This window comes from Zonotrichia albicollis, chromosome 3 (assembly GCF_047830755.1).
Source record: "Zonotrichia albicollis isolate bZonAlb1 chromosome 3, bZonAlb1.hap1, whole genome shotgun sequence".
Taxonomy (NCBI): domain Eukaryota; kingdom Metazoa; phylum Chordata; class Aves; order Passeriformes; family Passerellidae; genus Zonotrichia; species Zonotrichia albicollis.
The window spans coordinates 38669986-38697572 of record NC_133821.1 but is presented as its reverse complement, the minus strand read 5'-3'; the positions used below and the strand labels follow the sequence as shown (position 1 = coordinate 38697572).

Below are 27587 nucleotides of genomic sequence, written 5' to 3'. Positions count from 1 at the left end.
TCACCCACCCACAGAAGGCGGGGTTTTTTGAGACACAGTCCAGCACTTAGCAACCATTGACCTTTACAAATTTTTACACAACAGTGCTTTTAAAACTGAACTCTGTTCCAAAATTTAGAGCTAACAGCTGTACTGAAACAGGTAAAAAGAACTAAACATTCAGGGTCTGACAGTCAGCTGAAGGTAATCAGCTCTGTTCAACTGAAATGAATGGATTTTTGTCTTTTAAACGAGCTGAGAATCTGGCACTCAAGCTTCAAGTCAGAGAAGCTCAGGCAGCTTTAACTCCCCAGAAATGAGCATGCATCAGATAAACACAGAAATGAAGTGCAGGGTTAGTGCAGTTTGATCAGCTTGTATCAGCTGACTCCCTACTTTATGTCCTTAAATAAATGGTTCATTTGCAGAATTCTAGCCTCCCATACATGCACAAGGATTCTGCAACTGAAAAAAAGAAAGGAACAGAAGTGATGATGCATAGCAAGCTCCAGTCTTTCAAAGAGAAGAGTCCTATGCTTTCCTTTCTCCTGTGGGGAGAAAGCCCACACAAAATGGGAAAAAATGGGCTTGCAGGAGCTGCCAGTGCTGACCATGGAGAGCACAGCAGCCTGAGGCCAAACCCTGCACCTCAACATCTCAGCCAAGGAGAGGGACAGAAAGAGGCTGCACAGAACTTCTTGAAATCTGAACACAATGAAATCTCCATGTTTATCCAGCATTACATATTCTGTTAACTTAGTGCAGAGCTCTCTGCAGAATTGCAGCGCTCTAGGATAAATCAGAAAAGTATATTTATAATCTGTGCCTTCTGATAAGTTAGCAGCATGTACCAGATTTTTACTGAAGTAAATCAGAAGGGAAAGAACAGATATCAATCTAAAAGCACTAAGAATATTCTAACTGTCCTGTTTACCATTTACCACTAGGCATAAAAACTGCTATGCATTTATGTATGCTTTTTTCCCCCCCTCTTAAAAGGCCACCATGCAAATCAGCTGCAATTCAGAGCTCACAGTCTAATTTCTGTTTCTTTTCTAAGCCAATATATCCAAAATACAGGTAGAGTGTTCTTCTCCATTCACACCACACTGAGGGCATGGTATATTTTCATTAATATGTCCACACCCTTCCTTAAGTACCTCACTGAAAGGGTATCCAAAAGCCACTGTGCAGAACTCAGTACTCCAAGGCAACTGAAAGTGCTCAGGCTCTCTGCTGACCTGACTGACAGTTTTTCCTCCAGAAAGCTTAACAGAACCTGTCATTATGTATGTGATATATCCTACCATAATTAATTCCCTCAGGGAATGACATCCAGAGGAAGCATGGCTCAAATACATAGCACGCACCAGAAATGTGACATTTTGAAACAGACTACCAACACCAAGAAGCACCCATGGAAGAGCCAATATTTTTATTTCAATGGCTGTAGATATATGGCATAAACTAAATCTTGTCATAAAAAGACTGGCTGAAAAACTGTTGAACAATACAGATAAAAATTGGTGTTCTTTGCTCTTCAACAGATTTAATTCCTTAGAAATACAGAAGGTGTTTAAAATCACCACGTGCCAAAAGTAACAGCTTCCTTCAGCCTTAGTCAAAAAGCTTCAGAGCTGTAATCCTTTTTCAAATAATTACCCTGTTCATCAGGCTTCAGCACAAGATGACTCCAAGAAGAAATAAAATGGCAAGACTGACTATGAAAGCCTCAGTATATACACATACCAAGCTGAATGGCAATGAGAGCACTTTCCAAGTGTTTGTCAAGTCACAGGTCCAAACTGGGCTAAAATTAGAACTGGGAGAGAAGAGCATATGAAAGTATCAAGCCCATCTGCCATATAAAAAGGTCTTTGAAGAAGAAAATGTAGAAAGGGTGGATAGGTATGCCAAATGAATGAGACAGCTACAGTGAATTACTGCTTTCACACACACAACCTGTGGTTTTGGCCAGACAAGAGCTGTGCTGTGTGGCTACCCAGGAAAGTGAAGCCACATGCAGAAAAGGGAGAGTAAGTGGCTGACACCAAGAGCTCGGATAGCTTACTGCTGCCCTGCCTCAGGAGGCACACACGAGCATCCCACTTGTGCAATTCCAGGACACCACAACTGGATCCTTACCTGCAGCACTTCCTACCCACAGCTCAAGGATACCCTGCACCAGCTTGCATCAATGGTTCTTTCCAACAGAAACGGCAATATAAAACCCAACATGTTGATGAAATAGTACTGCAAATGACATCCTTACGGTCAATTCCTATACAGAGTATTCAGAACAACACTCAAACTTCTTGGACATCTTTTTCCTGGAGGCCCTAGAGACATCAGTAAAAGTAGAGACATGTGAGTTGCAGGACACTTTTAGCACAGATGAGACAGAGAGGGAATTACTTTGGAGAAACACCAGCTCTGTTGGAAGCTGACAGATTCCTAATGCATCAGATTTGTGACTGCTTATTTTTTCTCTGTGTTTTTCTTCCATTTTGTTCCTTACTTACAACGAGGTTCTACATTCACAGTAGTGACATTTGGCAGATTTGATAGAGATACTGGCTTTGTCATTAAATTTTCCCCAATCTCTTTGTCCTCCTGTTCTAGGCCAAGATCACAGCTTTATCTGTCAGGTCTCTCCAGGTCCAAGTTTATTTTTCATGCAGTATCTGCCATTCAATCAGTGTCAATACAGGGTTTTTCATGTGATTCCAGCTACCCAAACAGTTTCACCTCGCCACTGAAAACTAAATAATAATGTCATGTGCTTGACTGACCCAAATCTGCAGAAGGCTGCTTCAGTAATCCCTGCAGATTTATGTACTTCAAATTGCCATCTCTTCTGAGCAGTTTGCTCTTTCCAAAGGATACAGATTCTAGTATTTATGTTCAGGACTACAACCAACGGACAACTGGTGCCTCAAGTACAAAAATACCACTTTTGCAAAGCTGCTGCATCGTAACCACCACAGAGCATATAATGCTCCAGTCCATACAAGCTACCATGGAGACACTATTAATGTTGTAAAATACATTATCTACATGGTTTGCTTCATAACACAGTTCTATAGGAGTTAACCCAGCAAAGACCACCCTGGGAAATGGATTAAACCACTGAAACATTTTGCCTCCATGTAAGCTGTGTGTTCCCTCTTGTTAAAGCTGCTAATTGCACTGACAGGGCAGCCTGATGTGGCTTGGTACAGCTCCATTCCAATTAAAGGCACCACATTCCACTCTGGGCAGCACATTCCACATTCCACATCTGCAGCAGCACACAGAGGCTCTGCTCACAGACACAAGCCCTCCCTGGATAAATAACACAACTGTGACACGCCCTGTACAAGTGTGAAAAACCAGCCAGGGCACTGGACTCATCTGTTCCCCTCCATTCCCACGGGCAGAGCATCAGGACACATCCACTTCTCAAATTTTTCTTCTGCTGCCATAAATAAAAGTTAAACTTACCTTGTCAAATGAGTCATTCCATGCTTTATTATTGCTACTCAGGAAGCAGGCCTAAATTACAAGAGTGGAAGAAATACTATGACTGCTCTAAATTGTGTCTCCTCTTGGATCCTCAGACAATTTTGCGTCAGTTTTACAGCACAGCCCAGACCCCTGGTATGATGAATGTAGGAATACATTTTTTATGAGCATGCTGGACTGGCAGAAAGAGAAAGGAGCAACCCTAAAAGCAGTGATTTCAGCATTTCAGGCCCTTGTACCGAGAGAATGGAGCCACACCAACTACTGTATTGCCATTATTTTCAACATTACCACCATCCTGCCAGGAACTGTGACCTACAGCTTTGGGAATTTTGTTCTAGAAAAACCCAAGGGATGAACCTGTCCAATCCATAAGCATTAGTTTTTTGACCACTGATCACAAGAACACTTATGCAGAAGACACCATGCAGAAACTGAGCTACTATACAACAACATAAAGTTAAATGCTCTTGGGAAAACAAAACATTAGAATGAAGCCTGAAACTTACTGCCTGCATGAACTCATCCTATAATTAATTTATTAAAACAGAGAGAAAAGCAAAAGTTCTTCATTAATAACCCTAACCAGAACTGTGCAGCAGAGACAGAAAAGCCAGCCAGTTCTACTAATTTTAGAATGTTCTATTATGGGATTTAGTGCTGTAACTGATTTAAAGGAAGCCAAAAAATTTCTTTCCAATTGTCAAATGAAAGAGGTAGATTCATTTATATAAGGCCAGCTTTCCTTAACACTTTGAACTAAATTGCTTTTATTTAGAGCTTTTAAGATTACATTTGTGCCCTAAATATTCCAACATCTTCATACTCATCCCGTCCCCTGTTAGGACATTATTTTAAATGAAATGTAAAACTGAAGTCTTAATTAATTGATGATATTAAGGAACCTAAGTCACATCTCTCACACAGGTGCTAGCTTATATGACATGGTAAAACTCCAGCTCTGTTCTCCATATTCTGCCTCTCTACAACCATCTTGTCAACTTCAATTTACAGATTACTCTTCCTAACTTCACAGTCTAATCAGATACATACTATTGGTCCCTGTTACCCAGCTGTTCCCCAACCACAGCTGCATTTCACTGCTGTACAGATTGATTACAAAATGTCTGCTGCGTCACAGGGCTCCTGGGAAATTCAGAGAGTATCATTGCAAGGAGTCTGGAGCTGAAATGGTTTACTACAGTTATACACCATCCAGGAAATGTGCTTTTGCAAAAGAACAGCTTTTTGATCCCTGTCTGCTGTTGGAAAAACAACCTCTCACTATGCAGAAAAGGTGAATTACCCAGTTACAGGAACAGCAACAAAAAACTACATAAAGGCTTTAGATGGATTTTTCTACTTTCCCTCAACTCCAAAGAAGAAATTTTTAGCTTTCTTTTACTCCTTTCCCTTCCATTTTTCTCACCTCCATTTCCTTGCCTGGTGCTCCAAATACTCTGCCACCAAATGCCTAAAGAATTGGTAGGAGCGAGTAGCTGGTGCTGGAAGGAGGAAATAAAGAGTTTTATTGGAGGCTCATAATGTAAATTGGTGTTTCACGAGCCATTTGAACAGAAAGTGACCAAACTTTAGAAAAGACAATTCACAAACAATAGAAGAGAGGGTTAGGGATCACTTAAAAAAAAAGAACACTCCTTAATTTATGAAGCCAGCATAAGGAAACCCACAGGCAGACTGTCCAAGCAATCACAGCTTTGGGGCCATTCCTGCGCTTTCAGCTTGCTTCAGCAAATGCCATGCTTTCTTTCAAAACATCTTGCTGCTCCTCATAAAACAACTGTTTGGCTACAGAAAAGCTCTCCACTGAAGTTTTAGAAGACCTTTTTCTTAACAGAATAATAATTATTTCTGCTGTTATTTAACCAGACTGCCACTTTCAGGCTAGAATTTGTGTGAAAACCTAAGGAGTACCATTCCCTGGTTTCCAAGAGAGGTGCATTCCTGCAGGCCTTGCTGAGACCCAGCCTTTTACCTCACCTCCAACAAGCAGAAATTTTGTTAGGATGTGCTGATTACCACTTGCAGCATCCCTCCTTTCCTTCCTTACTCATTCTGCTATGATTTGTTACACATGCAAATGAGCAGATTAGACACAGAAACAAACAGTATGCATTTATATAGTCTTCACTTAAATGCCACAAACTGTCCTTTCCCAGGTGGTGTGCAACTTCCTACAGATCTGCATCCTCTGCACCTGTCCCCAGTGCAATCTGTCTCTGTTTGCCCCAGCCATGCCTTCTCCCAGAGCCACCAGCCCCTGGCAGTGCTGCTGCCATGTCCCCGTGTGCTGTCCCCACTGTCCTGCTGGCTGCTGCTAACCCTGGTACCACATGGCTCGGCTCTGCCTGCCCCCTCCAGCCTTGACTCAGCAGGCTGCTTTTAGAAAACTTGCAGAACCTTATCTTCAGGACTTCCAACACACTGTCAAAACTTGTTTTAAATCAGCCAGTATTTCCTAAAGTGTTCAAGGTATAAAAAGCCCAACTGCATAATCCCCATTTCTTTAGGAAAACAAGTTTAAAAAGCAGGAATATAATTAGAACATTTCCATTTGAAGGCAAAAGGAGCAAGCCCCTCCATAGGTTTTAGGAAAAAGAGGGAAAAAAACCCACACCAAGAGCAAACAAGTGAAAATTTCTAAATATGTTTGAAAATACAGTAGTAGCTATTAAAATAGCATTGCACACAAAACTGATAAATAAGCATATTTCAGGGGCTGGATCAGAAACTGATGTCCTGCTCATTGGAAATGCTTCTTCACTAGCTAGAAACTTTGTTTTGTTACTATAGTTACTGTCACTACAAGTGGCCCTGACTAAGGCATGAAGTATTTGTTATATAAAACCTCGATGCAACTGCAGCCTTAAACTTCAGAAAGTACCAGCTCTGTGCTCAGTCCCCTTTGCAAATTCTATTCCAAGCCCAAACTCAAAATGCTTTTGTGCCAAATAGGGCACACTCTTGAGCAGCAGTTTAACAGCACTATTTAAGTGCTGAGAACATAATCAACATTGTTCACGATACACACTACAACTGTGAGGGAATTTAGATGGACTGTGCACTGTGCAAGGGAGCAGTGACTTCCTCCCTGGAAAATTAATGCTCTTAGCAGTGGCTATGAGGTACAGGAGAAACTGGCAATCAACCTTAATAAAATTTGCTGACAGACCATTGAATTTGATGGGAAAAAATGCCTGGAGCCAGGAAGCGCACCATGTAGAAAACACATCCTGCAGCACTGCAATTTTTTTTATTTCATTATATTTTCATCAGCTTAGTTTGATGAGGTTTAACATCCATAAGAAAAAAAAATATGCTCTCTTTCTTGGCCTTTAATATATTCAGGTTTTGCATAATTTTCTTCTTGTTCTTGTGGGGGATATTTTCAGCTAGACAAACCGCTATTATGGATAATCTTGGAAAAGCAGCTTATGAGATCCCCAGTGAAAACAGGGAGATGACAGAACCTCACTTTTTAAGGTAGTCATCTGATGCTGATACTCCAGCACAATGTGCCAGTCTGCTTCAGGCCATCTGCACCATTCTCAGCTGTGCTTTTTTCCCCTACTTGGGTAGGGTGAAACAGCCTGGCTTTCCTTCTCTTCAGCTCGAAATCCAGACACTAAGCATTTTCTTAAAAGGCCAACAGCCCACACAGAACCTGCTTGCCAGTGACTGTAAGCAATAAACGAGTGCCAAGGTCAGAAAATACATCCGCTTGTACACTTACTTTCCTGCAGTAAGCATTGCTCAAGGTTTGGGTCAAGCCAATGATCAGGGATATTTCTACTACAGCACTATTTAGTTAACTTCTGAAATGCCAGATGTAGCCATTTATGCTACTTAGCTTAAGCTTTAAGCAATTTAAATGCTACAGAAGACTGGAAGAGAGTATCTTCTCTTTCCCTTCCGCCCTCAGAGCTGACACCCTGTACTATTCTTAGTGTGGTGTTAATTTCAGAGTTCACACATCAGAGGAAGCATTTCAAATTTATTCATTCATTTGTGAGAACCTCTACAGGGCTTTGTCCTTAATGACTGAGCAACTTTTTTTTTTTCAGCTGTGACATTATTTGCAACCAGTCTTACAGATTATTACAGCCTCATAAGTGCTTAAGGGCAAATCTGCCCTACCCTGTAAGAAACATGATTTCCTTAAGGTGCTGTTTAGATACAGAATTGCTTCACTAGTTCTTCCCTGTAATAACAGTGCTTACAGTGACACCTAAAACCATGATTTCTGTCTCTTCTATGTCTGGCAACTAATCCCAAACTAATGGTCATGTCTATGTAGGCAAATAATGAGTACCTGCCGGAATACATAATTTGTGAGTACTGCTTCTATCTTTTCGTGGCACTGCAACTTAGCACTGTACTGTTGCTTAGACTGTCTTAGAGAAAAAATAAATGATAGTTCAGCTACAATATTTTTTATGCCCAGAATTCAGGGGCTCAGGGTGCAAGTTGCTAAACCATTTAAAATGAGACATTTGCTCTGCCATGTGCAGAGGCCAATTAAATGAGATCAGAAGTAGATACTGCCTTATCTCAAATACAGCTTTTGCACCAGAACTTTGCAGGAGATCTAGGTGGAGAAATTAAAGTCTAAGTTTAATAACTGATGAATATCAATTAAAAAACCTTGCAAGGATTAGGCATGTTTTGAGCCACTGAGGCATCTGAAGAAGTTATATTTTTCTTTTAAGACTAGACTGACCTCTAGAACATCAAAAATCTGTACTAGAATTCCCTATACACTTTTCAGTGTTGCTATCACAGCTAATGAGCTGAATAAAACCCCATTGCAGCAGCTTATTTAGATACTGTCCTTCACAGTATCATCACAGGGCCTAAATAATAAACTAATATTGCAGAAGTTTAACACGTTTGTTTCTAAATCACCCCAGAAATTAAGTGAAAGGGTAAGCCTTAAGTCAAGCTTGCTTTGCTGTCCTCCTTTCCATATGTATCAGTCAAACCTTTCAAAACAATGTCTTGATCCAGATGCATTTTGCTTTTTCTTTCTTTTTCCCCAACTGAAATGTAGTGGTCTTGCACATGCAGGATAAAATCTGTCTGCCAAAACTAAGAAATACACCCTGTCTAGGGCAGTATGGAGAGGGGAATAACACCAAAGATCACAGGCTTTTAAATGCCAGTTTAAAATTTCCTGCCCTGCATAACACACATTAGGACATCATTATCCTGCAGGATCTCCCTTCCTCTTCCCCACAGGCATTTTGCACAGGACCATGCCCCTGCTGTGGAAACCCTGACGTTTGCAGGTGGCCAGTGAAGCAGCACGCAATTGCTGGTTGCCACAGAAAAAGAAGCAACGTAATTCCAGAGTAGCTAGTAGAGCAGGCTTCAATCCCTATTATGTTTGAAAATCATCTGGTGTGAAAGCTCCAAAGAGACCATATATACTGAATCTTTTTTTTCCTTAAGTGGACTTGAAAAACAAAAACCTTGTTTCAGTTGGCATTTCCAAACTGACAGTGTGCAGCCTCTTGATTAAGATGGGACATAGTTTATACCCCTGGCAACAAAGGAGACTCCAGACATTTCCATCTGCTTTAACAGCAGAACAATGAACAAGAAAATGTACCATCCAGTTTAGTTTTAGGAGAATATTTTTCATAAAAAGATAATTTAGTACATGCATCCTGACTTTTACATACAAATGTATATGAAGTAACAATAATTCATATAAGCACTCTGGATGCAACGAAAACCAAACAAACCACAAATCCTTCCAAACAATAAACTCCCAATATTACTGTGCACAGCTTTCAACAAATCCTGCTACAGAACAGCACTATAGTGGTGGCTCAAAGGCAGTCAAAGTCTCAGCGCTCCCCCTCTCAGGAGCCATTCTTTCTGGAGATGTAGGAAGAGCACAGATTAAAGCAATCCCACATAGATTAAAAATCCTCCAGGGGTGAGATCAGCACAGCTGGACGGCAGCAACATGATCTACCCTAAATGAACACTGGCCCCATGCCACCTACCAGCAGCTTCCTGAGGCACACATTACTGCTAGCTTTATTTTAACACAGTACATAGGGCATCTAAGCCTTGGAGACTGCTTTGTGCAGGCCAGGAAAATCCCTGACACTCCTGCTCTCAGAGTCCTTGGCTGCTATGCAGGGCTATTTACCAGCAGTGCTTTGCCTGCTGTGGTGGAGCGTCCCCACCTCTTTTTGAGGCTGCACTGTGAAATCTGACTGAAATCAGAGTGCATCTGAGAAATCCGGGTTTTACTGATGCCCTTGCTGCTGCTTTTTTAAGCTGTCTCAAGTACTCATTCTTAACACCTGCCTTGCAAAAGCTCCAAGACCCAGGCTACTCAGTGCCCATCTGTCTTTTCTGCATCTTTGTCTGGCAGGGAGTCCCAATCCTGGTGGGGGCCCTGGCACTTGGGGCAGGGAGATGCTCTATATTCTTCTCCTCAAGTGCCATTCTGCAATGCTGCATCACATTGGCCTCTCAAAGCACTTCTGCTGCAGTGGTCTGTGCAGGGCTGGAGGAGACCTAAAGCTGCTTCTCACAACAGTATTGGTGTATCCCTTTGGATCATGCTGGATTACATCACTCCTACTTAAACATGACTGAAATGACAAGAGGAAGAGTTTTCCCTGTTTCTTCCCAACACAGGAAGTGCCTACATTTTGAAGATCATACAAAATGGCTGACTGATGAAACTCTTGGGGCAGGAGGCAGGGCTTCCTCTTTCACTGAGCACCACAGCTCCTTGCCAACTGGTTATTTCTCCTGTTCATTACACACACTGCAGAGACATGTATATTCCCAGATGGATTCAGACCCCCACTGCACTACATACCCCACCAATGGAAAGACATTTACCTTGTCCTGAGAAAATACAAGAAAAACTACAGGAAAATCTCAAGTCATCACAAGCACCCAGATCGCAGATACAAATGGCCAGATTGCAGAAGGAAAAAATAAATGAAAAAAATAGTATTAAAAATGTCCAGGAGTTTACTCCCTATGAATTTCAATTCAACTGCTTACTGGTATGAACTTGACTTGAGGTGCTAGATACCAACCTCCTGCCACTTCTCCAGCTGATACAGACATATGGAATAGAGTTCACTGCATTAATTTCCAACAGTTCACATGTCCAGCCACAGTGTTCAAAACCACAATTCTATGTCATACTTGCATCATTCTGGGTTGAATTTTCTGTTGGTACATGTAGGAAAAAACTCTGCTAATAACTGTGCCACTTGATTAGGCCATTTAGCACTCCATCCTGATATTCTCTCTTCCTCCTAAAATACAGCCTTATAACTAATTCAATGCCAAACTACATACATAACAGAAAGCTTCAATTCAAGGTAAAAGTGAATAAGGGAAAGTAACATTATTCAGATTATCTCTTTCCTGTTGTAAAAATGTTAGCATAATAGGAAATATGTCATGATATCTTCTAAGACATGTTGGTAACACAGAACTTCTAGGTTACAATCTTTCTCTCCATGATAAGACCTGCATTCTTCACTATCTTTCCTTTACAAACAGAGACTAAAATATTAAGTAACATCAACACTGACTAATATCAAATAGTATGACTGTGCCTGCTTACATATTTGCTTCTGCAGAAATTAATGACAATGGAAACAGAAGCTGACTTACCATCTAAGATGCAATTACTGCAAATATTTCTAAGACAATGAAGAGCAAGGGCTTTCCCTGTTTTCAGAAGGTAAAAATCACATCTGTGGCTGAAAAATTACCATACTTAGTTTGTGTTCCCTGGTGAATTCTTCAGAACATCTGAATAAATCCACCTCCCTCTTCTTTTTGAAGAAAACACAAATCAAAACATTTTGTGCTCTTCTCATTAGATAAACAAATACTCCTAGGACATTAGAGCAGAAGTCACTCAAGTCTGAATTTTCCAGCTGGAAATAAAAAAGCCACCCCTTTCACTGAGTGATCAGAACATTATACTCTACCCATCTCAAGACAACATAGCTTGACAACACTGCAGACTTCTTGGAAAGTCATTTCCTGCACTGAAAAACAATTTGCTAAGCGTAACGTCTGTGCCTCTTCGTATTTCAGGATCTGATTTTCAGTAATGATTATCAACAGTAATTCTCAGTGAATTCTAATTTTTAATCTCAAAAACCAATCCCCAACAACAACAAACCACTCTTGATCATCCTTGCACTTGAGACTTTTAAAAAGTTTCAGAAAATTCAGAAAGTATTTTCCCATACTTCACTGGTAATCAGTTTCTGAGAGCCTCAGGAAACAATTTCAGATTATTGTATGTGTATGTTTGACAGCAAACTTTTCGAAGCCTTCACCTTCACCAGATGTGAAGCAATGAAAAAACAAGACAAGCTGGGTATTTTGTTTATTGACAGTGCCTTGAAGGAGTTCAGGAAGGCTCCAAAATCCTGTTTTCTGTCAGAACTGCTGTCTGAATTTGCTAACAAAAGCTGGCACCCCATTCAGCCTCACTGAATACCTGTGTAGCCCCACAGCAGGAGAGGAAATTTAGAGCTGGGCTTCCCACACCAACACCACTTTTCTTCTTTGGTTCTCTTTTTAATTTTCAGGCAGCAAGCATGCCTTAGGTTCTCCTTGGGATCTCCATGAACCAGGTCTACCTTTGGAGGTCACAAAACCACCTAGTAGGAACACAGGGACCTCAATCACTAAGTCTCTTCTTACCTTGGATAACCCCTACATGCACATACTATGGCTAAACTCCATTTCTAAAAGTTCCTACTGACAATGACTCTGCTGCCCAGATAATACACACATGCTATTTTTCTACATACTCTGGTATCCAGGGTAGACAGTCAGGGCTCCTAAACACTTCCTTTGAATATAAAGCAGAACAGACTGTCCTGCTGTTCAAAAGAAAATGGTCCCTACTAGGGAGCAGAGTGTGTTGGGGGGACTAACTCAGTGGTAAGGGAGATATACAGAGCTCTGAAGAACAGAACCCTGTGGCTTCCAGCTCAAACGAACCATGCTAGTCCTGCATTTTTGAATCTATTCTTAAATTCCTTATGTCTGCATTTGCATAACTAGTGTTACCTCTGCAATGCCAAAACAAACATCTAGAAGCACTGCTGCTCACTATAAAGGCCTTAAATGCATGGAGGCAGTAGCCATTTACTCAGATACTAGAGAAAAAGTTATTATGAAATAAAATTGACTTTTCATCCAGAGGAAAGATTTTAACCTGTAAAGGCTGGAAAACTGTTTATCTTTTCCTTCCTTTCATATCATACTAAGAAAATAAGTCTGAACCTGGTGCTATGAGGGAATGGAATTCTCTCCAGTTACCTTTGAATCCAGCCCTGTAATTTTAAGATGGATTGATATCTTAATGGATTGATAACACAAATCCATTCCTGGCACAGACATTATCTAGGGGGATAGTTCTTTCCACCACCTCAAGCTGGCGAATAAAAGGCTATCATGCTCACCTGCTGAATTTTTGTCTTCAATCAGACTATGACCCTTGGAGAAGCATGCATATGCCAACTAGAATCTGCCAAAAGAGGAATCCAATCTTGGATACTGTAACTCAAAATTTCATTTTCTTTCTTCATCATGGGGGGTGAGGGGGGGCAGTGCCAGAAGTGTGAAAATAAATCCAAACCAGAAAAAAGCACCCTAAAACTTTCTAATTTTTTTTTTTTTAGCTCTAGGTATCTGTGTTATCTTTAATAGAAGTCAGGAGACTAAATTAAAGTTCTTCCTTCGTATATTTGCCATAAAAATATTCAATATCATTACTAGTTCTACAGAGTACAGTCCCAATTATTGCAATATATCACCAAGGTTTTTAAAGGTTAATTCTATAAAAAACAGAGAACCGTAACATGCCAGCAGAAGCAAACATTCATGGTTACTACAGCAAAAACCCCAGCTCAACCCTACCATCTCCACATCTCCTTTAGCGAATCACAGAAGCCTAACACATTTTGTATTCTTGTAGCACAGTACTGTTATATCAAGTACATTCTTCCATTTTTTATTACTTTGCATTATTGTCTGGAGCATCAATAAAGAAATAAAAACATTTTTGGGTCACTCTCACCAGCCAGGGTGTGAACACACCACTACAAGAAGTCAGCTTACAAAAGCTCCACCCTTAAGAGTTTTGAATATCCTATTTATAAAAGTTGTCTAGCATGAACAAATGCTACAGCCAAAATATGAATCTGTCCTTGCTTTAGATCTTACATCCTTGAGGAATTCAAACAAAACAGCATTCTGAGAATTTTAACAAGCTGCTCTCTCACCAAGAGGTACTGACTTCCTTGCCTCCTGCCTAATGATGAACTGGAATCATAAAAAATGGGCTGATCTGATTGTCTAAGGCTGAGGCCACCAGCACTTCCATGAGAAAAGTGGTAAAACCATTGCAGGGCATGCACAGCTGTAATTCCTGGGGGTGAGTGGGAGGGGTAGGGGCCACGACTGTCCTCACTTAACAGTGGCAGTGTGGATCAGCCACAACACAAAGGTGGGCAAACCACTGACTGAGGGACAATTGGCTCTGTGTTCTCCACGAAGATTACAGGCAAGAACACAGATCTACTTTACTGCTGCCAACAGCACTGCTGGATTCTACCACTGCCCAAAAAGATACGGCTCAAAGAAGGCGCGAGCTATTTATTTTCGACACACAAGAAAGAGCTTGACAAGCAATGGAAAGAGAATTCAAACTAGAAATTAGTTTAATCCTGCATTTTGAGATCCTGATTTTACATCAGGGTTGGAGAGGGTTTTTTGAGGCAAATGGAAGCACCTGGTAAATGACATTGCTTATATTCCACAGAATAGCTCTCCCCACAGTAAGTCTGCACCAGACTATGACAAATAAATCTTGCCAGACGATTATTTCACATGGCCTTAATGAAATTAATGTAGCAGTGATGAAATCAAGGACATTTTCTGTCAGTAAACCACTTCTAGTCTAGAAGAGAACTTTATATTTTGAGCGCTGGCTGTAACAAATAAACCATTTCTGCTAAAACAACATCAACACAACATGCACAATTCCTCAAGCAGAATTCACTTCCTTTTTTATAAACACTTTCCAAGATACACATTTAATATTTATTGGCATTTTGAGCCTTTTTTTCACTCCATTTAAAGTAATTACTCTTGTGCTAGCTTTTTGTAGAACAAAAGCACCTGCATTTGACACCTACATTGCTCCAGAATACCAACCCACATGTTTCTTTTTGAGTCTTTATGTGTAGAACAGCAGTACTTCCCAGAAGTTTAGTTATTTCTCTTTGGAACTAGTTTACAAATTCTGAGAGCAACAGAATAGTGACTTACAGTCTAGAAAGAGCAGGAATATTAACATGTGTTCATTTAAGAGAGTTACAACCCCTGTGCAACAAGCAGAACTGCCACAGAGACATGACAATTTAACAAAATATTCACCATCACACTGGGCAGCAATTAGATGATGTGACATGTTATGCCAGAGGACTGCATTGTTCTAACAAAGGGGAGCCATCCAGGAGGCATGAAACTACCCAGTGAACAACAGAATAGGTTTGGATAAGCAGTCTGGGAGCAATAGAGTATCCATACAATGGATATACTATTTCCAACTTTATACTTGGTATAGACATGCATTTTTTTCCACTGCTGGAAGCTAACCAATAAAGCTAAAAGATGACCAGAGAGCAAAACAGTAATCTGGAAGAGGCTGAATTAGGAAGGCAAAACCACTTTTATACAAGCAAAACTGGAAGGAGGAAATATTACTAGCTGAAAATAAAGGAGCATGTTAAGCTCTGTGGTGGATTCTGCAGGCTGCTAGACCTGTGGGACTTCTGCATGGAACATTGTGAGATGGATACTTACTTTAAAAAGCAAAATTCCTTCTAAATAAACAATGAACTACTTTAAGAAGATCATCTGGAGGGCAAAGCAGTGTTCACTAACATTATTTCTTCCCTGAGACAAGCCTGTGAAGGTAATCACTGCCAGACTCAGGTAGAACACTGCCCAAAGGCTGGCCTTTGAGCTGGAAAAAAATTACAGGAACCCATCTTCAGAAAGGCTTATGATTAGCATTACTGACCTGGAGGGGAGACACCTGATGCTAACAGGAGTCTTCTTACCCAAATGTGCTGAATATAGTCCTTTTGAAAATATATGCCAAAGCCAACTGTTGGTACAGCATTCATTTGCTTCTTTTAAAAGCATACCATCATTGACAGAATGCAAAATCACTAAGTTTCATCCTGGGCAGTCTCACCCCATAGAGAAGTGTCAGCAACTTTTCAGATGATACCTTCCATGTAAAGGTTGCTATTTCTATCTTTTACAGTCAGGGCAAGACAGTGTATTTCTTCTGGCTCAGCCCAGCTTGCAAGATGTTCAGCATAGTTGGCTCTCATTCTTCTTTTATGAAGTCTTCGTCTGTCATTGCTTGACAATACATTCAAGTGCTCAAATTCAGTCAGTGATTCAGTGACTGGAATGTAATGGATTTGTTACTACAGGCCACCTTTCAAGAAGTCATCTTCCCAAGTTCGTTTTGTGCCTTTTGGATACCCAGCTCTTCAATAGCTCAGTCCAAACCACTGCATCTTTCACTGTATTCAGTGCCTACACTTCACATCCCTCCTCCCTGAGCACCACATCAACCTCTGAAATGTACAGTAAATGTTTAAACACATGAACAAAGGGCACTTTCAGACACATTTGGGTCAGTGTATGAAGTTCATGCCAAAGGATGTTGTGTGTTAGTTGAGCAATGCAGTACATTTTTTCCAACTGCTTCAGCCAACAGCCAACCACATGAACTATCCTAAAAAATTTTCTTCTTTAAAATTTGTAATAAAAGGATTTAATATAAAATAAAAAAAGCAGCAACTAACTCATTTTAATTACATACAGGGATTAGGGAAACAGTATGAGATGGCTGTAGTTTGGGTCAGCTAAGTCTTGAATTTTTTACATCTTACGCTTTCTTTTATTTAGGATATACATCTAGGTAATGCTTCTAGGGTTTTTTTCTGCCATCTACGGAGCCCTAAGGTCCTTTAATGTAGCTTTCATCATCTTTTCTCAATGCATGCCATCAAACTGTGCTTCCAAAAAGAGATGTCATTAGGAAGGGAGCCCCCAGGCACCACATTACAGTTGCCTGGTTCATATAAATGTGAATTGGGAAAAATAATCAACCACTTTTAAATACAGCTTTAAAATCATGCAGTTGAACTTGCCTACACTATTTACATGAAACATCTTGTAGTCATTCCATACAGTAGTAAAATTAGCATTTTTCTATAAGGCAGTAGCAAGTGGAGACACACAATAGCATCAGGTCTTTGTCCCTTCAAAGAGTTTTCACAAAGGAGTAAAGCCCTTCTAGCACAAACTGCACTAGAAAGCCTAAAATGGTTCCAAATTTGGTACAAACTATAGATGTACTCTGTTATTTTTGCTCTCCCCCTCTTCATTGGATTCTCATTCCTTTTTTTCAGAAACACTTGTTTAATTCTATTTTTTAAGCTTTTATTTTTTTTTTCTTGCCTTGGAACTCTGACATTCTTTCTCCATTCCCTCACTCATGAGTTATTTGCTGGCTGATTAAGAAAAAGACCCACATGGAGACAGGGCAGTCACACAGCAGAGGCAAGAAGCCAGCCCCACTCCTCCATCCCTGCGTATCTGTGAATGAGTCTCCCTGTCAGCCTTGGTACCCACCCTGTGCGTGCAAGGAGCAAAGAGGGGCCCTTCCAAGGGCACACACTTTAGCAAGGCTGTGTCTAGGGCCAAGCATGAACCTGGGCCTTCACTACCAATACTAAATTGCTTCTACCAAAAACAGCCAATTCTCCAATTCTGCTACTCCTTGGCAAAGGTCTTTGTGCACATCAAAATTCACACCCACAGAAACAAAAGAGATAACAGTCTTATCAGCTTTGGGGAAATCAGATTACCAGACAGCACAAAGGAACCCACCCAGCAGCCCTCCAAGCTACTTCGCATACAATGCTTGCTATGTTTTGTCCTCCCCTGAAACATAAATAATCAGTAACTGCTGGGGGAAAGATCCAGGACATGATGGACCAGTTGGTCAATTGGACAAGGCAAACACTCTTCTCCTGACATAAACAACCTCTTCCTCTGTCTTGTGTATCTTTAGGTGTTTTTGTAGTCTTCAACAAACATCTAATCTCCAACAGTACAATGTGACCTTTCACTGTATGAGGGGTTTTTACTTTGTTTATTACTTTAAAACCCTAAAACACAATTCAGCAGCCACTGGGTTATTTCCTGCTTCAGTCATACCTATGTTCACAATCTAAAGAGCAGAACTGGCTTCATTTTAAGTGTTTCCATTACTAGTTTCCACTTCATTCTCAAAGAAGCACAGTCTTAGCTCCTCACATACACAAAGCAAATAACCTCAAAAGCACAGGCAACAAAGCTATTTTAAATGGCAACATGTATTTTGCAATAAAAACATTATATGCTGATACAGCACTGAAAGATCCTAAAGCATTCAAGCTCACATTTACACAGCCTCAATCTTCCTATGACCTGCCTTTGCTCTGTTTAGACAACATTCCACTCAGCTTCTGGACTAAACCTGTGGAGGCTGCTCTCTCTTGCTACTGAGAATGCAAACTATCTAAAGGTAATGATACACAGGTTTAGAACACTATTTAAGCACAGGCAATTCCAAATCAAAGTTGGTTTTCCAGCAATGCAATAGGATTTTCTGCAGTTTGGCTGAGAAACTCATCTAGTATGAAATCACCAGATGATACTAGAGTAGCTTTAATTTTTGCACAGAACAGACAAATTCCTTGTTTTGAAAGGTCATGACAGTAAATTGCACGGAATTCAATTTACCTCCCTCAGATGGATGAGGGTCTGACTCAAACAGAGAACAGTGGAAGCCTTTGGCTCCAGGAAGTCTGTGCTGATTCAAACCTACTCTGAGGCAGGCAAATTGTCCTTCCTCTCAGCTATACATTATCACAGCTTGTGATTTTCAACTGATCTTTTCCCCCAGATGTCATATTGTAGCAAATTGTGTCATAGATGATCATCAAAACAATGGTCATTGCAAGAAAAATTTGTTTTTAACCAGGGAGTCACCAAATATAAAATTACTTGTGATACAGACATTGTCATAGTTGTCTCACCCTCATTTCTCCACATCTAAAGTGAAATACAAAAAACTACAGGAAACAACACCCTCATCACAATACAGAAGAACAAATACTGGAAAAGAAAGCAAGTGTAAGGATTACAGAAAGACTGTGAAGACAGAAAGTAAAAGAATACCCTCCCCAGGAGGGGAGTGACACACTTGTAACACTTGTGATTTAACAGGCTCCTTGCGTACAATTGAGAACAACAGCTGGTGAGCAGCTCATTCCTGCCTGGATGCTTGGCACCAGGCAACAGCTCTTACCTAAAGCTTTCTGGGTATTCAACAACAGCCATGTTGATAACATCCAGTGCATGCTGATAGTGCTTCTGAGCTGAAAAGAGGAGGGCCAGTAGATGAAGTGAATTCATGTCATCTTTGCACAATTGCAGGGCTTCTTGAAGATGGTCTATAGCATCTGAAATCTAGAAGGAGATGGGGTAGAAATAACCAGAGAACACATCACTCTTTCAGTCCTACATTATCCCTCAAAAATAAGAACAGACAGAGTAAGTAGAAATTCTGAAGAAGTTTTGCTTAGGCACCTTTTTTATCAGAACAGGCTGCCAAAATTAACAGACTGCACTGCTTGAAAAAAAACCCACACATTCCAGAGAAAGAAGTCTGCAGCATTACTAAATCACTGCTTATAAACAAGAGCAGCAGACCTGATCCCATCAACCCCCTCATCCTTTGGCATGGTGATTCTATGATGTAAACATATCCACCACAGATGCCCAAATCTCAGCTCCATTTTCTAGGATGAGTGGCTGGCTCTTCAGCTGGGGGTGAACACTGCACATCTCTGCTGCGTTTTGTCTCTCATAATGGCCCAAGAAAGTCTTTCATGATTTGGATCAAGAACATAAAAATGAAATTTGAATGTTCAAGGGTAAAAGAGTCAAGATTTAAAATGCTGTCAAAAAAAGAAATATATTTGCAAGCAGTGATGTAAAGAGCAGTCCTGACAGTCACAGCAGCAGCATGTTATTAGAACCAAGTCTCACTTGGCAGAAAACTTAACATCTATAATGAATGCAAGTCTATCACATGCTCTTTGTGATCCAGTACACTATTTTAGAATATCTGGTCAAAAGGGAACTTCTTAGCAGATTTTCTTTAGTCTGTTTACTGTTAAGTTTTACATAGAGGATTTTCTTTAAGATTCTCTAGTGTCTCAAATTACTTTTACATAAATTATTGCATTTCTGTGGCTCTGGAAAGCTGCAGAAAACAAAGCATAAAAGTGTATAAATTGCTTTTCCTCATGTATGCTTTCCAGCTCCTTCTCTTAACGGATGGAGAATGCAGTTCCTTCTTTTCTATTATGAGAACTTCCCACCTAGCACAGCCTTACAGACATTCTACCCTGGCAAACCACCAGTGTCAAATTCCCACCGCCTCCACAGACCTCTCACAAAAACAAGAAGCACATAACTAAGGAAAGCAACAATGACACCACCTGCAGCTACTACAGAGGTTGCTGATTACCTGAAGTCCAGGTATCCTTCTGGGAGCAGTGTGTTTTCTGTTCATAGGACAACTTCATCCAAATGTCCAAGTGACATTTCTCTGTTGCTGTGCACACATGAGCCATGGTACTTAACTCTGTATTACTGGTGACTCCATGCAAGCCTGGAGATCAGTGTGACTGCTCCAGACATAACCCCAAACTGGCACTTGGCCCACAGCATCAAAACTGCTGAATGTCCTGGCTTGGATTCAGACTGGGATACATGACTGACTGCTCAGCTTTAATGAATTACTGCTTGTCAGTGGAGCTACTTTAACTACATGTGTTATTAAAGCCTACTGCAAGGGTAAACACGTTGACCTAATCACTCACGTTCCCTCAGCAGTTTACTAGAACGTATTTTCATACAATATAAAAATTCTAGCAATGACAATACAACTTGGAGCTAGGACCAGACAGTGGTGGGCCCAGATCTGCTTGTTCACAAAGCTGTTCATAGATATACCAGATGTATATAAATTTGACTTGCTAAAACAAAGCTGCTGTCAAGACTTCTTGCACTCAGGACTAAAAACCCTTCTATTTCTTTCTATTTCTCTGTCTCAGAGCTGCACAAGTACCCATAAAGAAAATACAAGTTTGGGGAAAAGTTAATTAGAAGAAAACCTGCAAATCAAACAACTGGAAAAGACTTGGAGCAACCTGTTCCAGATGATCCTGCTTTGAGCAGGGATTGAACTGGGCTATCTCTAAAGGTCCTCTTCAAACTATTCTATGATTAAGACTTGGGAAGGAGATCCTAATTTGCTAGTATGAATCAGGCAAAGAATTACACTTGCAACTAATGCCTGTACTGAGGGACTTCAAAACTGTAGGGGCGCTTGACCTTACTCGTGTGAGAAGATGCAAACTGAGACTTGCTTTACATGTTGAAAATGACTTAGGATCAAACTGCAGGTAGGTCCACACCCCTAAGAGAAGCTGGCCATCCAAGGAGTTCTCTGACTCTGTTGCAACATCCATGAAATAGAGCAGCAAAAAAGTGAGTTGTGGTCACTCCTGCAAACCTGTGTCTGCTGGAGAGGCAGCCACATACTGCTGGAGGAAATGTCATCTGAAGTAATTCTGTTCTGTAGCATGGGGCCTGCAATGGTTACATCTCATTTCAGTGCTTCCCTCAAGTATCAGAGTCACAGGCAATAGCTGGCCTTAAAAATTAATCATGCTTCCCTGGCACCTCATTTATTAACTTGAGTCCAAAAAGACTCCTTAGTGCTGTAACACCATTACTAGCCTACACAGTACTGCTGCATAATTAGAAACAGTGGACAAAAATAACATGAACTCTCTGCCTTTACAGAAAGCATTACGTGAAACAACAACCTGCAACAGACTAGATGCAATGAAATACAAACTAAATTTCTACATCAACAAAAGCAAGATATTTGGCAGCAGTCAACACAAAACTTCTTTTGAAAGATGTATTTTTATTTAAATAACTATATAATTTGAGAAAGATGGAAGCTGGTGTCACCCCAGATGGCACCCTGAAACGTTAGGGCTTTATCAGAGGCAGGCTGCCAGTTTAAAATTCCCTACCAGCAGTGCACTTTAAAATAATCTTATTTCAGCTGGACTGCAAGTCTAAGTAGGGCCTACAATTAGAAGAAGCTACAGTTCCCTGATTTATCATTCTGTTAACAAATATACCACATGTTTTGTGCGGCACACAGGTATCTTAACATCACACTGATTAGGGAGCAAAGATGCTGCAGTAGGCCAGAAATAGCATCTTGCAGCATTACCAAAATAATGCCACAATATGGATTGTTTAGGCTGCCTTTTATATAGTAGGATTTATTTCAATAATGGTATGTGTCTCCTTAAAAACAATGTTGATATGTCACAATTACAGGTATAAAAAGGAAAACAGAGTAAGTGTAAAAAATACTTCCTAACAGTAGAATGAAATTGGGTATTTTAAATGGTAAATGAAACAGGAACCCTTAAGAGAAATTTTCAGGCCTTATAATTTCACGTCAGTTGACAGTTACACTTAATTAACCATTACAACTACCCACTCCGTCTCTTTTTATAGCATGGAAAGGCGAAAGCTTTATTGACTGGCAAGAGTTTCCATTGAAAACAGACTTGCTGCAGTTCACCAGAACCTCAGGAAAGTAGGCATACACCTATGGGTTATTACTTAGTTCTTCCTACAAGCCATTCTTGATCACCAGAACAATCTAGGCTAGGATGTAGGCAGAAAAGCAGCATGTTGCTTTTCAGCAGAGGAGGCAGTTGGTAATCTGGGAAAAAGACAGAACAGAACTACCTACACCCAAGGAGTCACTGAAAGAACCACCTCTTGAATACCTCCTAAAACAGAGCTCCTCTCTTGGGCAGTCAGCAGCCTCTCCTCCTTGAAACCAAACAAAAACTGGGCAAAACAGGTAAAATATTTTCTCTGCTCTCTTAACTGATGTTTATCTTAACTGTACATCCAGACACTTGGGAAGGAAGTAGGTGCTTTCTGGATAGTGCCACTTGAAACTTGAGGTCTCTTGGAAGTCCACAGGAAACTGGTGAGACTTACAGTGCTCAGCTGCTGACCCTTAGCCATCTTTCCCTTCCCATTTTCATGAAAAGAAAGGTTAGATCTAATCAAGTATTAAAATGGCATGATGCCTATATAAGATGTTTTTTACATATTGAGTACTGATTTACACGGCAGTCAAGGTCACAAACACCACCACCCCCAAAAAATCCGCATTCAACACTTAAAATTAACAAGAGTGTAGCTGACTCTAGAGAGTAATTTCCATAGAAACCGGTCTGCTTTTTAAAAAACAAGGCAATGCATTAAAATCAGTGAGCTTTAAAATGTTCATTCTACCTTGTTTTTGCTGATCCAAGTGCTGTTACCACAGAAACAGGAGAAGCAGCCGAACCAGGCACTGGGAGTGGGGAGCTGCAAGTCTCATTTGTCACTGGGCTCTGCCAGCTGCCAGCCAGGCACTGCAGGTGGAGATATCCACTGCAGCAGGTACAGACCTTGGCCTCCATGCACTTCAGCTCAGGGGGAAAACCAGACTGAGACTCTCCTTACAGAACAGGTTATTCTACACTGTGTTTGGCTGAAAAAGCCACTACAACACTCTGGGGCTGATGTAGACCCTCCCAGTCCTGCCAGTGACTCCAGTGGTCTTTAAGACATGCACACATACAATGCTCATTATCATCATTTTTTATCTTGATTGCTGGTGGTTTCAAATGCCAACTCTGCATGAACCTTTTATAACCATTCCTCCTCTGTCACATCCTCATCTCATGTCAGAGGGATGCCTATGTTTTTCCATTTCCCCTCTGCCTCGCCCAGTGGTGACAGAGACAAGTGCTATTGGAAATATTTTACAGCCTTCCAAGGAAGATGAATTGCTCCAGCTTTGCTTGGCACTCTACTGGTCAGCTGCCTCTCTTGCTTTGTTCCATGAAAACACTGTCTTATCTATGCAAGCTGATACCTATATTTTTCAATGCTGGGTACAGTTACCTTATTTATTGACCCTGACTATGGAAACAAAAAGGTCTATTTGTTGAGAAAAACACTGAGGTATTATATTATATTATAACCTACTATGTAGAAAAGGCCTGATTTATTGGTATTATAGCATTGCCTGATGAAAGCCCTAACTGTGATGTTCAATAGTTAATGCAATCTATCAAAAAAGGTATCATTTATCTTTCAGTTAATCAGAAAGAGAATATATTAGATACTTTAAATAATTAAGTATATTAAAAATGCATTACCAAATGTTTATCATTAAGTAAACTGGCAAAAGAAGAGTAGGGTATTTTACAGCAGTCTAAAAATAAAGAAGTCTCAGGTATCTCCTCTCTGTCCAAGCATGCATTAAAGATTTATATCTCACTTGATGGGAGAAGAGCAGGAGCACCATGGCAGGGGTCAGGCTGACACTACACAATACACTGAGATCACACAGCTGTGGGAGCAGAGGCAACTGGCACAACATCGGGGATGAAAACACACAGGTGAACTAGACAAAAGAGGAAAGTGAACATGGGGACAAGAGACTGAATGGAAAGAACAGGAGGGAAGGGAAATGAAGCAACAAGAGAGATGAAACAACATGGCAAAGACAGGCTACAACCAGAAAAAAAAAAAGTAATGAGTTAATATGCCAGTAACAGTGAAAACAATAAAAAATCAATGACCACAAAAATCTTCATTTTTCAGGACATTTCAGCTGAAAAGCTGTAATTCTTCACTCATGGCAAGCAGAAGAGGGAGCAAATCAGACCATCTCCCTATGAGGCAAAAGCTGTGAGAGAAAAAAGGGTAGCTGGGTGTTTCTTAATGAAAGACCCTAAGCAAACTGCATCATAAAGCAGCCAGTAGGCAGATGAGAAAGTTAAATAAACCATTTTAATTATCCTTTCTTATTGCAGGCTCACAGCACACTGCTCTCATTATGAAAGGGTTACAAAAGTGACATTATCAAGAGGGTGCTCTCTTGGAACAATTAGTTTAACCTAATGAACACACAGCTCCCCTAATTAGCTCAGGAAAGTAAGAAATATCCAACTGTTCAACTCTGTAGTGTAGACTAGGGAGAGAAAACTGCAGCAAGCAGAAGGCCTGCCAAACAAAGAAACTACAATGATGAAATTTCAAATCTAGCTAGAGACGTATTTAAAAAACAGAAGCTGCTCCAAGACTTTAGCTTTAAAACAGAAAGGACCGAGAAATACAACACCCCAGTTTTAAGAAAAAGGGGCAGAAAAATAAAGCACAGCCCAAGTGGTTGGGGTTTTTTTTGAAAGGCAGTGCAGAGCATTTTCTGATCAGCTTCACTTTTATGAGTTAACACCTGCAGCAGCATTCAAACGCCAACTAATCCCACTCTCTGCAGAGCTCCAGTACGCGTCAGAGCCTGGCGTCAAACGTGCCCAAGTTTGGAATAAAGCGATCCCAGCGCGCGATCTGGCACCGCACGGAGCCGGGCACAACGGGACAGCCTCTGGAGCAGCCTGTGCGGGACAGTGACACCAGGGAGCAGCAACAAACACACCTCCGCATCCCACACACACAAGGCTGCTCCAAGACTGCTCAGGAGCCAGAGCTGAATACATTCCCCAGGGAAGGCCATTCCATGTGCCACAGAATTAGTATTTTTAGAGTAAGAATTAAAAAATATTTTACATAAACACATTCTGACTGCTTGTCACCGGTTACAATGCAGGAAGGAAGGGACCCTGTTTAGCAAGCCTGAGTCTTGTTCAACTGGACTGTCCTTCATCCTCCCATGACCCAGTGATTTCCAAATATTTCACATACCTGTCTGACAAGAGCCAGCTGCAGTGACAGGTAGAGGATGATCTGGTGATCTTCGGGGGCCAGGTCATGTGCTCTTTAAGGACAACCACATAAGACAAAAAGAAAAGTGACTGTTAGATTGCACTTCGCAGAACTCCTTCACCATGAGTCACATTAGCACAGAACAAAACCCAGTCTTCCCCCACAGAAAGCTAGTCCAGTAATGGGGAGCACACTGAAACTAGACAAAAAGCAGAACAGTGCTGCTCCGGCTAAGCCAGAATCCCAGGAAAAAGTATGAGAAACACAGCTGCCAGGATGTTATACAACTTACATGCTCCTTTATTAAATGCCACTTAATATTTTGGAACTTGGATAACTAATATGGAAAAAGTAGCTCTGAGTGCATAACAAACCTATCAAAGCATTATTTTAAATAATTCAGGTGATAGACATAGTTGTCTAAGTTGTTCCTATACTGCCACTTTTCAAACATTAAGAGAGGGTTGGATTAACACTGAAAAAGTAATCACTATGAGTATGTAGAGGACTAAAGATCAGGAGCCTGTGACACAAACTGGTGCTCAAACATACAAAACATTCTCTACCCTGCAGCTTCTAGTTTAATTTTTGACAGCAGACTCCTAATTTGGAAGGGGAAGACACTGAGAGAGGAATGATTTGATGACAGGAGCTGTGCCTGGACCAACACCAAGGCCCTTACTTGTCAAGCTTGGACTCTGAGATATCCCTTGCAGCCCACAGCAGGCACTACACTGAAGCCCTGGCTAGAGAAGGCTGCAGTGTCTCCAGAAGCACATGTGCAGGCCTTTAGCAAAGCCTTGTACAAGGCAGGGAACAGGAATGGACAGCCTAGGCAGAACTGCCCCCTCTCAGACTATGCTAGGCACAAAACTGCAGTGTGAATTTGCTAGCCTGTGGAGAAGCCATTACCAAGACAATGCTGGGATAGAGTCTTGGGGAACCCAATCTAGGAGGAAAGGTGGGGCAGCAGCTGATGCCACCTGGCAGCCCACTCCAGGAGCCAGTGGATTCTCCCCTTGTGACTCACAGAGCTCACTCACAGCTCTGCAGCGCAGGGAAATCATTTCACATGGGAGAAATGGGGAAGAGGAAGGCCCCTCATAGCCAGTTAACATTTCCTGACCTCTTTCTGGGCTGCATTCCAGGACACCAGGGAAACCTGCACCTGCACTGCCAGGCCCAAAGTGAGCACGATTAATGTCCTTATGAGGGAGAAACGACAGGCTGACAACACTGGTGGTTAAAACCCATGCCAAAACTATTGATTTGCTAATAATAAACAAGTAGCAATAAAATAATTCCTTCAGGAAACAAACCACACACCATTTTAATGGCAGCCACTTTTCAAATACCATCTTGGCCTGTGAGCAAGAAGATTTTGAAGCTGATTTTTATAACTAAAAGCTCTAGAACAAATTAATTTAGTACAGACTGAATATGTCCTGTAACTCTCTAAGTCAAGGTGGCACTCAAGTGTTCTGAAGCAATGCCAAAGACATCAACATGCAATTAGTACAGGTGAGTCACTAATTTCTCCTTCCACTTCAAAAAATACAAAAAAACTCCCAAACCCAAATAGTCACAAACCCCCAACCAAAAAAATCCCCAAACCCCCCCCCAAGATTGCAACACACAACAAAACTCCACAAGGTAGAACCCAGCTTTGCCCTAAGGTGTTAGACAGGGTGAGTCACCTCTTTACAAAGTGTCTCTTGTGAAACCTTCAGTAGCCTCTCCAGCAATGAGTAACAGGGGAAAGTTCACAAGAGTATAGCAGATGAAATTAATGGTGCTCTTGGAAAGAAACAAAGGATTGTTACTTTACTGCTCATTTTCCTCAGAAGGAATTAGAAAAACATTTGGTGCAATCTTCCAGCTGAAAAGGCCCCTTACTGAGATGACTACAGGCCAAACTGTGGCCTGAGAGATCATACAGGCTCTTCAAAAAAAGACAAAAAGCAAGGAAGGTACAAAAAGGAAGGAAACCAAACTTAGGCATTTAGAAAACACTAGTAATCAGCTCACTG

At 40.9% G+C, this 27587-nt stretch overlaps 1 protein-coding gene across 8 annotated transcripts in view; it reads right to left on the bottom strand.

The window, feature by feature from the left end:
- Positions 1-27587, bottom strand: part of TTC7A (tetratricopeptide repeat domain 7A) — a 207527-nt gene that overhangs the window by 107546 nt on the left and 72394 nt on the right. For all 8 annotated transcript variants that reach the window (XM_074537204.1, XM_074537203.1, XM_074537200.1 and 5 more), the window contains 2 exons: positions 25537-25609; positions 18968-19128 (listed from right to left, as the gene is read on the bottom strand). In XM_074537204.1, the coding sequence (XP_074393305.1) occupies positions 18968-19128; positions 25537-25609 (234 nt within the window). The remainder of the gene's footprint in view (positions 1-18967; positions 19129-25536; positions 25610-27587) is intronic.